At 37.6% G+C, this 12,815-nt stretch overlaps 1 protein-coding gene across 3 annotated transcripts in view; it reads left to right on the top strand.

Annotated features, from left to right (window-relative positions):
• The first annotated feature begins 57 nt into the window (after positions 1 to 57).
• The window catches only part of ttll5 (tubulin tyrosine ligase-like family, member 5), a 55,478-nt gene continuing 42,720 nt past the window's right edge, over positions 58 to 12,815 (top strand). For all 3 annotated transcript variants that reach the window (XM_088432494.1, XM_088432495.1, XM_088432493.1), the window contains exons 1-12: positions 58 to 142; positions 481 to 595; positions 1,783 to 1,889; positions 2,499 to 2,581; positions 3,289 to 3,395; positions 4,500 to 4,630; positions 5,666 to 5,748; positions 7,899 to 7,968; positions 8,052 to 8,136; positions 9,314 to 9,415; positions 10,113 to 10,204; positions 10,297 to 10,404. In XM_088432494.1, coding sequence (XP_088288620.1) covers positions 537 to 595; positions 1,783 to 1,889; positions 2,499 to 2,581; positions 3,289 to 3,395; positions 4,500 to 4,630; positions 5,666 to 5,748; positions 7,899 to 7,968; positions 8,052 to 8,136; positions 9,314 to 9,415; positions 10,113 to 10,204; positions 10,297 to 10,404 — 1,027 coding nt within the window. In that variant the 5' untranslated portion in view covers positions 58 to 142; positions 481 to 536. The remainder of the gene's footprint in view (positions 143 to 480; positions 596 to 1,782; positions 1,890 to 2,498; positions 2,582 to 3,288; positions 3,396 to 4,499; positions 4,631 to 5,665; positions 5,749 to 7,898; positions 7,969 to 8,051; positions 8,137 to 9,313; positions 9,416 to 10,112; positions 10,205 to 10,296; positions 10,405 to 12,815) is intronic.

Below are 12,815 nucleotides of genomic sequence, written 5' to 3'. Positions count from 1 at the left end.
TGGCAGGTAATCTGAAAGTGCGCATGCGCCGTGTAGTGTTGCTACATAGTTGTTGTAGTAACAAGGAAGATTAGCAGCGATGAGCAACTCTCCCTGCACAACTACGCTATAGTTAGCTTTCAGCAGCAGTCCTGATATAAAGGCAAGTTTTCTCAGTTTTTCCCCTCATGCAACAAGCTGCATGTATCGCGTTGCATCTCAGTATTTTCGTGCATTGCTACTGCAACGCAGACAATGGACGACTATGTTTTGTTTTTGTTTTTATTTAGTTGCGTGTCAGTTTCTTGTAGCTAACAATTCTTCTGTTGTCAGGATTCACCATTTGTAAAGATACGCACAGTTACCTACTAACGTTAAACGGCAGACTATTTCACAAGTAGAGCTACAAACCATCTGTCATGCTATGTTCCTCCTTATTTGAGTCGCATCCTCTCTGGATTTAGAGCTCAACCATATTGTATTTGTCTTGGTTTGCCTCAGGAGGGAGCTACAATGGCAGACACCTGATCCCAGGAGGATTTGAGCTCTCTTTGGAGATGCCAGCTGTTGCCAGGGATAAGGAGGACTCAGATTCCTCTTCTGTGGATGATCATGAGTGAGTCCTTCCTCAGTCGTTTATACATCTCGCCCAAAAAGTGTCATCCATCCATACATGCATACACATCAGACTGAAGTTTCTTCACATTGACAAAGCCCCATCTTTTATTCTCGGAACACAATTATCATCAGCTCTGGTGTGCTACAGTGCCCCAACTGACGGTTTAATTTGTTTGGTCATTACGCTCATATCTTCAATAATTTTTCACGTTTAAACTTCATGGAAATGACAGTCGTTTCATCAGGTTTGCACACCTTGTGTAATCCAAAATACACAGCCACAAAGAAGAGTTTCACAACTGAATTAGAAAGAGGATTTAGAAATATGCGCTAATATAGTTGGAGATACATATATTTATATATATATATATATATATATATATATATATATATATATATATATATATATATATATATATATATATATATAGATTTTTTATTTTTTTTTTCCTGAAAATTATTAATATTGTTTGGCTTCATGTGTTGCTTCCCTGTTTTTGTTCTGATATCTCTTGCCATAAATCAATAGCCACTGGATTGCAGGCCACTTGGCACTAAAAAGAGGAAAAACTTAGATGTGCATTGCATACAGTGTACGTCCCAAAAGTGAATGAACAATACTGCCTGTCCGGGAATATTTGTAGGATTGAATGCTGCTGGACAAGTTTTCAGCACTAATAAACATTTGACACAGTCCAATGCAAATAATGAATTTAATGTAAGTGACAATCAGAGAACATGCACAACTCTTCCACAGATACAATAAAGGAGTGTGTTTTCTGTGTGTGTGAGTTCAAATGTTCTGTCTTTTTGATTTTGGCTAGCACATCATATGTCACTGGTCTTAATCGTGTTTTTTTCCAAAGAAAGCAACAGTTAAGATGATATCTGATGTATCATGTATCAAACCTGGATACCTAAGCTGAGGGCAGCAATTATTTACATGCCTCCTTGCCTTATCAGGCGCAGCCATGGCTGATTGAGTTCTTCCACATCAACATGCTGTCTTATCATATTTTCAACTTGATAAGCCAGCTGTGTCTGGTGCACTCAGATAGTGTAAGATCATTTGTTAGTACAGTATGTGTTTTTTCCTCATCTAGCTCCTCATGATGATCTTGAGAAAATCTGACTATAGTGGTGCCTCATCATCTAATTTTGTTGTTGTTGTTTTTTAATGACTAGAGATCATCCTTGCATTGCCTGGAGTGGCCTCAGCAGGACAATCCCAATCTTCCTATTTTTCCCTGAAGCCATTGTTTCAAAGCATGGATCCATCTTTGCTGGCGGAGGTACTTGAATAAAGTATGGATTTTGACTTTAGAATTAGCGGTTCAAGAGAATCTCCAGTGAAACAAGTTGTTCTAAGGGCAAAGTAATGTTTTGGTAGCGTGGAAAATGCACTCTACTATAAAGTGCATCTATTATTTATTTATTTTAGCATATTTTATATATATTTTGATTTATATATTTTAGTGCAGTGCTTCTAAATTTTATTTTGCAAAGGAAAGAGAAAACTTTTCGTGCCCCCCCCCCCACTTGCCACGGTGACCATAAATAACGTTATTATCTATAAAAATTGAATAAGAATACATAAAACTTTTTTAACAAAGACATAAGAAAAGTGCAATATAAACCAGCTTTCAACAGCTATTAAACATTTCTTACAGCATTTATATAGGTTAAAGGTTTGTGCATCAAAGTGCCTGAGAAGAAAAGATGCCAATCTTTATTTTATTACAATTACACTTCACATGGCAATAACAAATCCTTTTCCCTGGGGTCATCCGCGCCCCTCCGATTTGAGAAGCACCGTTTCAGTGGAACTACAAGTTGCATAATATAAGTTGCATTTTGGCACTTAGACCGTCCATTAAATGACGATCTGGTTCTCTTTCTAGAGCGATACAACATGGCCTTCAAGATTGTGCGCACTGAGAGTCGCCTGGTGCGGGGGCTACTGACCAATCATGGTTTCCATGAGGTAATGTTCTACACAAAATGAGGCGAATGTTAAAGATTAGCGTCAAAATGACCATTATGTGACTATTTATGTGAGCCTCCTCTGTGTAGGACAGAACAGGGCTGCCCCCCACGCCCAAATAATAACGATGTCAAAGCCTGGGAACGCATGCATGGAAAGAACCAAAATGACCTCAAGAGCATTAATCTGGTTTCACAAGGCCACGCACTCCCCGTTACTACGCCTTCCAAGCCGTTACAATTAATTCTCTTTTTATTTCATTTCAATGCTTCTTGACTCCCAGAAACCCATCATCAAAGGCAGACGAGTGTCTACCACAGCGAATGGCCAGAGCCAGACTTTAATAAGGCTTTATTGCAAACATCTGGCTCCTCTAGACATTGAGCACTCATGTGAACACAACCTTCATCCTAATGAATGGTTGGAATCAAGGAAAACAGATTAAGATAATGAGTATGTGAGTTACCAATCATTTTGTCATAATTCCAGTAGAGCAGGGTGTATTTCTCCAGTGTGGGGTGAGGCTGTCTTTTACATAACCCTACGGCCACATGTATCCATGATGACTTTTGTCATTTATGATCATCTTGTGCCATGTTCACTTTTGCCGAAGTCAGGTGTTAAAAGTCAGGTGCGCACTGAATCAAATTGGCTCTGTACACACCTGCTCATTGAAAAATAAGATTGTTTTTTTTTTTTTTTTTCAGGTTCACTCAAATAGCAACAACTTTAACCTCCTGTGGACAGGATCCCACCTGAAGCCATACCTACTGAAAAGCCTTCAAGTTTTCCAGAAGGTCAACCACTTTCCTAGGTGGGAGAAAACACTCAATATGGTCTTTGTAATGTATTCCATTCCAATTAAAACAGTCGTTTTAATGTACACAAATACAAAGAATCCTACAAACAGCAAAATACGTTTCATGATGGTTGGGTTTCAAAGTTTTTCACGTTTCAAAATAAATGTTCTTACAGAAAATAATGTCAGACTACTTCTAGATAGTGTATATTGTCCCTAAAATCAATAGATATATATTTTTTGTCAATTATATTTTGTGTTGACAATCCAAAATTATCTTTCAACAATATAGCATATTGTATTTACGTACTTTGTGCTTCAATTTATAGTGTGCACCTCTAAATTCTGTTCAAAATTCAAGAGAAGGGGCTACTGTACCTTTTAAATAAATAAATAAAACAAACATTCTTAGACATAACTTTAGTGTTGAGCTATTTTCAAAAAATATATCCATAAATAATTTAATAATGTTTATTTTTCATGTAAAACACATTCTGCCTCTTACTATTGTCCACAAATCACACCGCATGTGTTCAAGACGACCTCAGGGAAGGTCCAATCATGGCTTAACTCTTTTCTGGGTTTGTTCATATGATGTTTGCAAGTTGAGCTGTGATTAGTTGTTTCCTGAACCTTCAGCGGGTGTGATGTTTTATTCAGTTGACAGCAAGTGCGACAAAAAAAGGATTCAGCGTACAAGGAAAATGTCAGTTTTACTACATACAGTATGTTAATTTAATTAATATCTTCAAAAGGAAGTTTTGTCACTTTCTGTCGGCTCAAAATGATATCATGTACTTAGGGGCTCAGGTAGCAACCAATCACGGCTCAGTTTGAGAATATCACATGACCAAACCCAGAAAACAGGTGACCCTTAATGGGTCGTGAACTGATATTTGAGCAACTGTGATTGATTGCTACCTGTGATCTTAAGTGATTAGACATTACTGAGATTTTTTGTCAACAGCAATCGGAAAATGTTTTATTAAAGACGCTATGGAACAAAATGCTACGGGATAAAGGAATAATTGAAGAATAACTTAAACCTCACCACAAGCTCACACAGGAGTTTCTGATGTTCCTGAATTAACCATATTTATCCATGATGTCCAATTGCAGATCTTATGAACTGACCCGCAAAGATCGGCTTTATAAAAACATCCAACGAATGCAGGAGACCTACGGCTTCAGAAACTTCCACATAGTTCCACAGACCTTTGTGCTTCCGTCGGAATACCAGGAATTCTGTAGTGAGTACCTGCTTGTCCAAGTTGAGCTCATTTCTGTCCATTCTTCATAGATAGTATGTAACTGCAATATTAGGTACATTTATAATGAGGTCTAAGAAATGGCCTAGCTCTGAGGGCTGCACCTATTGAGTACATTTGCTTGTTGAAAATAAACGCAGATCAAATTAACACATTTCCACTTAACTAATTATGAATGAGCAACTTAAATAAATTTTTGATGATCAACATTTGTTTTAAACCTAAATTTAAACAGTGCTTAGCAGTCCACTCTATGAGAAGAATTTGCCGGCTGAAACAGCACCTTTGACGCAACTGGATGAGGGTGTCAGCATCTAAAGTGTGCAGTCATTTACGCCTATCAAGCCAGCCTATATGGAGCACACAAGCGCTGCTAGCTAACAGCTAATTTATGCTGGACTAAGCTATAATGGACGCCAAGCCATGGGTAATCACTGGCAAGAGGTGCTGTATTGTCAATTTCAATTATGTCATTTGTTAGCGCTATGAATTGGTGATTGAATATGATTTTAGAAAAACATGATTTTGTTTGAGAGCTTTAACCATTGTTGCGAAATTTGGTTTGTCATTTTTGTGGACATGTACACTAATACAAGTGTATGCAGCGCCAAAATAATGCCTCAAGCCTTTTTTTTTTTAACCTTGGTGGACTCATCTCGGCCCTATTCCATTTTTCATTGACAATATACAACCACCAAATTATTATATTCCTCATAACGAGGTCCAAGGAGTTTGATGTAAATTAAAAATGTAAGTAAAAAAAACCTTATTTTCATTGTACACAGGCATACAACAAGTTTAGGAGCACTGTTCCGATTGCTGCATTATCATAATATGAACAAAGTATTGAATAAATAATATATAGATAAAATAAATAAATAGAATATAAATCATAGTTTCACAGCAGTGGAATTGTGGTTAAGTACAGTAAGTTTATTGCAGTTTATTGCAAATCTCAGTCAGTAATAATAATGCTTCCAACCCTGAATTGTCCTCTATTTCTTGCTCCCGACTCAGGTTGTTATGCAAAGGACAAGGGCCTGTGGATTATTAAACCAGTAGCATCTTCAAGAGGACGAGGCATCTACTTAGTCAGCAATGTGAGTAATTGTTCCATTTGGATTCCTTATTGCTGTGATGGCACCGAATGCAACAAAGTCCTCCAAAATAGACACAATTCTGAATTCCAAGGTTTTTCCAAGCAGTGACAGGGAAAACATTCAATCTTGTCTGTCATTTTTGGCTCTTTCAAACACATTCATAGTGTGGGAATTTGAGAATGATGGCTCCTAATATTAGTGTTTCACATCCAAATATGAAGCCTACAGTTGAACAAAAATTAATAAATGCATTTTCTTCCTTCCTTTTAATCTGGTCCAAAAATGACTTTTACAGTCCAGTATGTTGCTTTTTTTGTGTTTGTATTTCACACGTGATTCCATGCAGGCAGAAGGAGTTCATTTCCCACTTGTGGATGGTGTGAATGTGAGTGTGAATGGTCATCTGTCTCTAGAAGTGCATTGAGATTGACTGGCGATCATGCCAGAGTATAGTCTGTTTTTCTCACGAGAAAAATTGGGATCGACTCCAACTCCCTGCAACGCTCAACTGGATAAGTACTTAAGAAAATGGAGGAATGGATTTTACATGTGTAAGTCATTACTCTTCACCGGTGTGAGAATAAGAGTAAGTGAGAATAGTAATTAAGATTTTGTAGTTAATAGTCATGGAGTAAGTATCATTTGCGAGTGGTACAGTATTTTAACAGTTGGCTGAGCAGATGTTATGTGTGATGGTGTGCACTCTATTTGAAAGCGCTATCAACTTGTGTTTGAAACATGAATTAATTTGGGGAGTAAATCACACACTTCAAGGTCTTTTGCTTTTTGGAGCAGCTCCACAAGCCTCTCACTGTCTGCAAACATTTGCACAATTATTCTTTTTCTGTGGCATTTTTATGAAAAGGATGTCAAAGTGATGTTTGGAGAAAAGGAAGATATACAGTATGTACACTTTTTGGTGTGTGTTTTCACTGAGCCGGAGCCAGCTTTGTGGTTGAAACACTCCTTAATGTCAACACAAGCTTTTTTTTTAATGTCATTAAAGACAGTGGCCATTGTCACCTTACCTTCTGGTTCTGTTGATGTCTTATTTTAAGACAGTGGGTCTAAAATACTACGTATACACAAAGTACCACCTCATAAAATACTTGTCTGTCCAAGTAGAGTACACCTATACTGACCAGCGTTAAAATATACTAATGCATGTTTTAGTAAAAGAAAAACATCTAATAATTTTGTATACCACGGTAACATTATGAATTTGATTAAATATAGTACAGTAAAGTAATGCTAAAATGAAGAACTTAACTTAATCAAAACATTCCGTTCTAAGGCTGAGTTATGCAGGTTTTTTTTTTTTTTTTTTTTTTTTTTACATTAGTAAGGGTTTATGAGACTGATACACTGGCCCTTGAAATGCTGAAAATTAATTGTCCTTTTGATTAAGCCAAGGGGTGTCAAACTCATTTTTATTGTGGGCCACTTTATAGTTATAGTTTCTGGCAGAGGGTTAAAATGAACAACTTAAGAATCAAAACATTCAGTGCCAAGGCCGAGTTATGCAGTTTGTTTTTCACATTAGGAAGGGGTTCAGAAGACTGATGCACTGTCCCTTTAAATGCTGAAAATTTATTATCCTTTTGATTAAGCTCAGGGGTGTCAAACTCATTTTTATTGTGGGGCACTTTGTACTTATAGTTTCTGTCACAGGGCCGGAATGACTGTGAATCAAATGTATTTTTGTGTTTGTCACACACTAAGCTAGCTTTGAAATCAGAGGCTAGTAAAAACTGTTCAAAAGAGAGATTGGGAAGAAAATAATGTATTTTTGTTTTTTTTTGTCCTCCAAAATTTTAAAAGTTGAAGAAAACTTGCAAGTTTGGTATTTTAGCCAGAAACCTGAAGTCAAATCAGCGTTTCACGGGCTACATTAAATGATGTGGCTGGCCGGATCTGGCCCCCGGGCTTTGAGTTTGACACCTGTGGATTAGCCAGTGTGTATGAGCATTTATGTCACAAATGTCAAAAAATGTAAGCTGACAAAATTTTGTTTTACCATTGTCATTATGACATATAAGCAACCACTGAACAACCTAAATTAAAATGATTCAAAACCTTGTCAGTGTTATGTTAAAATGTGTCCAATTTTGATTAATATTTTCTTTTTTTTTGTCATATGTCACCGACAGCCAAATCAGATTTCAGTGGCTGACAACATTTTGGTGTCCCGGTATATTCATAATCCACTACTGATAGATGGTGAGTTACTTCTATTCTCTACTGCCGGTACATTTGAATAGATTTGTAGATGATTTGCCTTCATTTTACATTTTGTTCCACAGATTTCAAGTTTGACATGCGCTTGTATGTGTTGGTTACATCATACGATCCACTCCTCATCTACGTTTATGAGGAAGGCCTCGCAAGGTGAGTTTGTGTTGGACCTTTGAAAGTCAATTTAAAAATATATAGCTAAATCAAATAAATGCCACACTATGATTTTTCTTCTTCTTAAATTTTATGTATGTACAAATATAATACATTTTTGGCAAAATATTAATAATTCTGCTGGGATGCTCCTTATTTGACTGTTGCCAACTAAATTGGGAAGTGTGGTAAAACCATATCATTAATTTAGTTAATAAATACATATGATAGATAATACGCAATAAATAAATAACTATATCGTACCGAATCTTGAAATGTCCGGATGTATTTGAATGCACCTCGGGTCTTGTGTGCATGCAAGAAGTCAACACTCCCATTAGTGGTGAGCAGCACAGACTGTAATTTTTGTTGTTTTGTTGTTTTGTTTTTAAATCTGGTCATCAGAGAATCACAACGTGCAAAAGAGTTATGTGACTAGTAAGGGTACTGTGTCAAGTCCCTGTACGTTTGAGGCTAAAACTGAGAAGTGCTGGTACACCACACTGCTGCGTACTGGCCCACTTAAACACCATCTCCATCCAAACGTTACCATCAGAACGTTCTGTATGAGGAACCCTATCATACTCTCGTTGACCAGCAGAGAGCAGGCAAAACATATCAGACCAAAACCGGCCTGACGTGAGAATTGGGTTTTGGACTTATTAACAAAGTTCTGTCATTCAACTGGATGTTAGAAGAGATAATCATACAGTGGACTACTGTATTTGCATTGTAAGACGAATGTGGCTATTAGCAGCAATAATATATTTATATTTTCCAAGCAGAGGCATCTCCAGATGCTGCTGCGTTGTTAATCATAGACAGGTAAACATCTACATGGAAAGAGCGATGGATGTTATTTTTACTCATGGATATGCTGCAAAACAGAGGGTGTTTTTTTGTCTCGATTGCCAACTGTGAGCGATAAATGGGGCTTAAATTCCTGGTCCCACTTTTATCTCTTGACATTCCTTTGGGTTGTGCTGGAATTCAGGTACATAACGTGTGCCAAGGAATTCACATTGTTGCACATGTGGCATCTGTGCCTCTGAAACACTGCCAGAAAAGTAATCCATACACAAAAGTGTCAAGTGCTAATTCATCTTTGAGAGGAAAGTGATGATTGCTTTTTGGAGTTTTTTTTCATGTGGAATAAACAACTTCTATCCATGCTCAGATTTGCCACCATCAAGTATGACAAGACTGCAAAGAATATTAAGAACACATTCATGCATCTCACTAACTACAGCGTGAACAAAAGGAGCCATGATTACGTCAGGTAATCCTCATTTAAACTTCATTGTGTGGTCAATAATATAAAAGCGCCTCCTCATCATTTCATTCATAAATCGGGTAAGGCTCTAGAACCACAGGTGTCAAACTCAAGTTCTCGGGACCAGACCTGACCTGCTATGTCGTTTTATGTCTTCTCTTTAAGCAAATCGTGTTAGCAAATTTTCTTGGAATTTTTGTTACTTGGTTTTAAATCTGAACAAATCTTCAGTTTACCAAGATATTTTTGACATTTGTATGCTGTCTTCTGTTTTTTTTTTTTAATTTAGGCTGGACTAGACTGCTATTCTGATTGGTGCATATTAAATAAGTATGAATGATAAATATGTTATAAAAATCATGATTCTCTAGTGTGTTCTTGTTTTGCTGTTCTTCAGTGTTGAAAGCTCTGGGGAAAACGCTTTTCTCTGAATCTGTTTGTCCTTCTTTTTTGAACCCTGTGTGGCACCAATCAGAGGGCAAGAGTTTGTAAGCTTGATAACCAGGAGTTGTGTCTCTGCCTTTTTAAATTTTGCTTAAGGCTTTTTTGACATCGGAGAGCGCAAAGTGATTGCAAATACTTCGTGTTTCCTTTCTTTCCAAAAAATTGCTGTGGTTATAATGTTGCACGCCCCAATACTTTTGCATACTATTATTACAATTGGAGCCTTCTTTCATTCATTGTAATTGCATCCCTTCCACAGTTGTGATGACCCTGAGGTTGAGGACTATGGGAACAAGTGGAGTATGAGTGCAGTGTTGCGCTACTTGAGGGAGGAAGGAAAGGACACCTCATGTGAGTCCCACCTTTTATTGTCTCCATTTGATTATATATGCCCTCTAATGTGTCCCCATTCAATCTTTTCATTCCTCTTCTCATTTCCACAGTGCTGATGAGAAAGGTAGAAGATGTGATCATCAAAGCTGTGCTCAGTGCTCAGATGCAGATCGCCATGGCCTGCAAGACCTTTGTTCCCCATCAGACCAACTGCTTTGGTATTTATACCTTTTTCTCAGCATACAAATGGCAGAAAGTAGAAGTAGCAACAAATTTTTGACTTGGAAATGAAAAAAAAGTACTCACATTCTGTGCTGAAGTGGAAATACAGATACGGGACAATTTTTTCAGTCAGGTACATTCAAGATTCATTTTTGTGATAACTTGGCACAAAAAACAAAAAAATTCTATTAACGTTCATCTACTCCTGTTAGCTGCTTGTATTCCGTAGTTTTTGGACAGCGTTTACAAAATATCACCACAGATTATTTGAAAAGAATCAGAGTGCCTTGTATTTTCTCCTCTAGGGCTGCAGACATTGTGTGGTGCAAATGAAATTGAATAAATAAAATAAATGAATTACATTTTTTTTTTTTGTTTGGTCAAAAACACATTGAAACACAGAAGATCAAATAACACATAACCCATAACAATAACACATTTCATCTTCCATTTTTTTTTTTTAAGGTTTACTATAAACTGTGAGATATTAGACAACTCTCTCCCCATAAGTTTTGGGCATTGAGATGAAGTGATGTCAGAACCACAGACCACAAATTTGAGTAAGCCTAGTATGTTCAAAAGTGATCAGTAGGATCAGCATCACAGTGAGTTATTTACCACTATTGTGGTTATTATAAGTGCCCTTGAAAAGTAATCAAGACTGCTCTCGCCAGCCGATATGGGGTTGCTAGCTAGCGGCTAATTTATGGCAGACGCAGCGCTGAACGCTGGCAACAGGCACCAAATAACAAAATATCAATGCAATCAAGTTTTTTTTGTTTTTTTTTTTTAGCAGCCTAAATTAGCGAATGAATGTCCATCTCTCCATCCATTAGCTACCGCTTTTGTCTGGGATTGTGTCACGGTTGAATGTGATAAACAACATTGTGTTGCTTGTATTGGCAATTGCGACTTGCGACTCACACCGCTAGAATAGTTTGTATAGTTGAAAGAGTCAAGTCAGCTGTTAGTCCTGTGTACTCCATTGCCAAAAACTGCCAAATGAAAAAGAACTCATGTTGTGCAGGGATGAGAACGCTTGTAGCGTTCCAATCTTACAGGAACGCTTTACCATACATTAAGTAAATTACTATTTGTAGTGGAACCTATTTTTATTTTTGCCCACAACCATTTATTTGAAGTAATCTTGGAAACGGGGTCAACTGTGAAATTTTGTAATTTTGTCAAAGGCCACTGAAAAATGCATGACAGGCATAAATGGCCCCCAGGCTGTAGTTTAAGCACTGCTGTCTCAGATGCATGACTACTCCCCTCTTTGTTGGTAAAGGCATGTATTGATTCAGTGATATTTGGTCACTGAACAGACTTTAGATTGGAGTGTCTTCTGCATGTGGGGTCAGTGATTAGCTGGTGCCTGTTCCCTTGAGCTTGTCTGTGCCTTTCAGTGTTGTGTGATCAAGGATGCCTGACTGTGATTATCAGCGTTACTGCATGGTGGTCGTTGACTGAGGTCTTTTTCTATTCATACGTTTATGATAATACCTCTCCCTCCTCAGCGCTCCCATCCTCTTAGAAAAATAAGGGACTTTTCAAGGCTGACTTCTGTAGACATAATAAGCACTGCGTCATCCTGGTTGTGCACTCTTGTGCCAACATGAAATTTTTACATGTGCAAAATCACACCTGCATCAAGATGTCATCTTCATGTTGCTTTGAAAGATGACCACGCAGGTGTTAGCTTGCAAATGGTTTGCTTAGCTTCAGTCTGGCCCTCAAGCGTGTTACCCACCAGCTGAAGTAGTTCTTTTGATCTGTGAGTGAAAGGGAAATGTCCTCATTGTCGCAAGACGTTCATTTTGCGTTTCAGAAAAAAATTACAGACCTACTAAGTGTTTGGCCCCAGCAAAGTCCCGACTGAGCTGCACATCTTTTTCTTTGACTCAGTTTGAACACACTGACGAATAGCAATATCAATATGAACTCTTAAGAAGAAGAGTAATCCAACTTTTTAGCATTCGTGCGATTGCTTGACTTGTTCAGCATTCAAACATCAACACAGTAATTGCTCTGCACAGGGTACACATTTTCGAAATGCGCAGACATGTAGGGACATACTGTGTATACGGACTTTGAAAAATAGGAATTTGTTGTGAAAACACCACTTATCCCTTACTTTAGAGTTTAGTGTCATCTTTGGATTCAGGTTGCCTCAAGCAAGCCAATTAAAGTACAATTATAGTATTATAGTCTTGCATAAAGGATTATCTTCCCTAAAAAGACTCTGACAGGTTGACGAGGCCACTCTCTTTGTGACCTCATTGTGATCATGTCGTGTTCTATACTCCAAAGATGCAGCCTGTTCATTTTTGTCCATTGTTGTGGACAATTGTATTTGGTTGATATATATTGACTCTTTTGAGCCTCCCTACTAAGGCCTAGGATGCTC

This window comes from Hippichthys cyanospilos, chromosome 14 (genome assembly GCF_059441005.1).
Source record: "Hippichthys cyanospilos isolate Australia breed blue-spotted pipefish chromosome 14, RoL_Hcya_1.0, whole genome shotgun sequence".
Lineage (NCBI taxonomy): Eukaryota > Metazoa > Chordata > Actinopteri > Syngnathiformes > Syngnathidae > Hippichthys > Hippichthys cyanospilos.
This window is presented reverse-complemented; position numbering and strand designations above follow the sequence as displayed.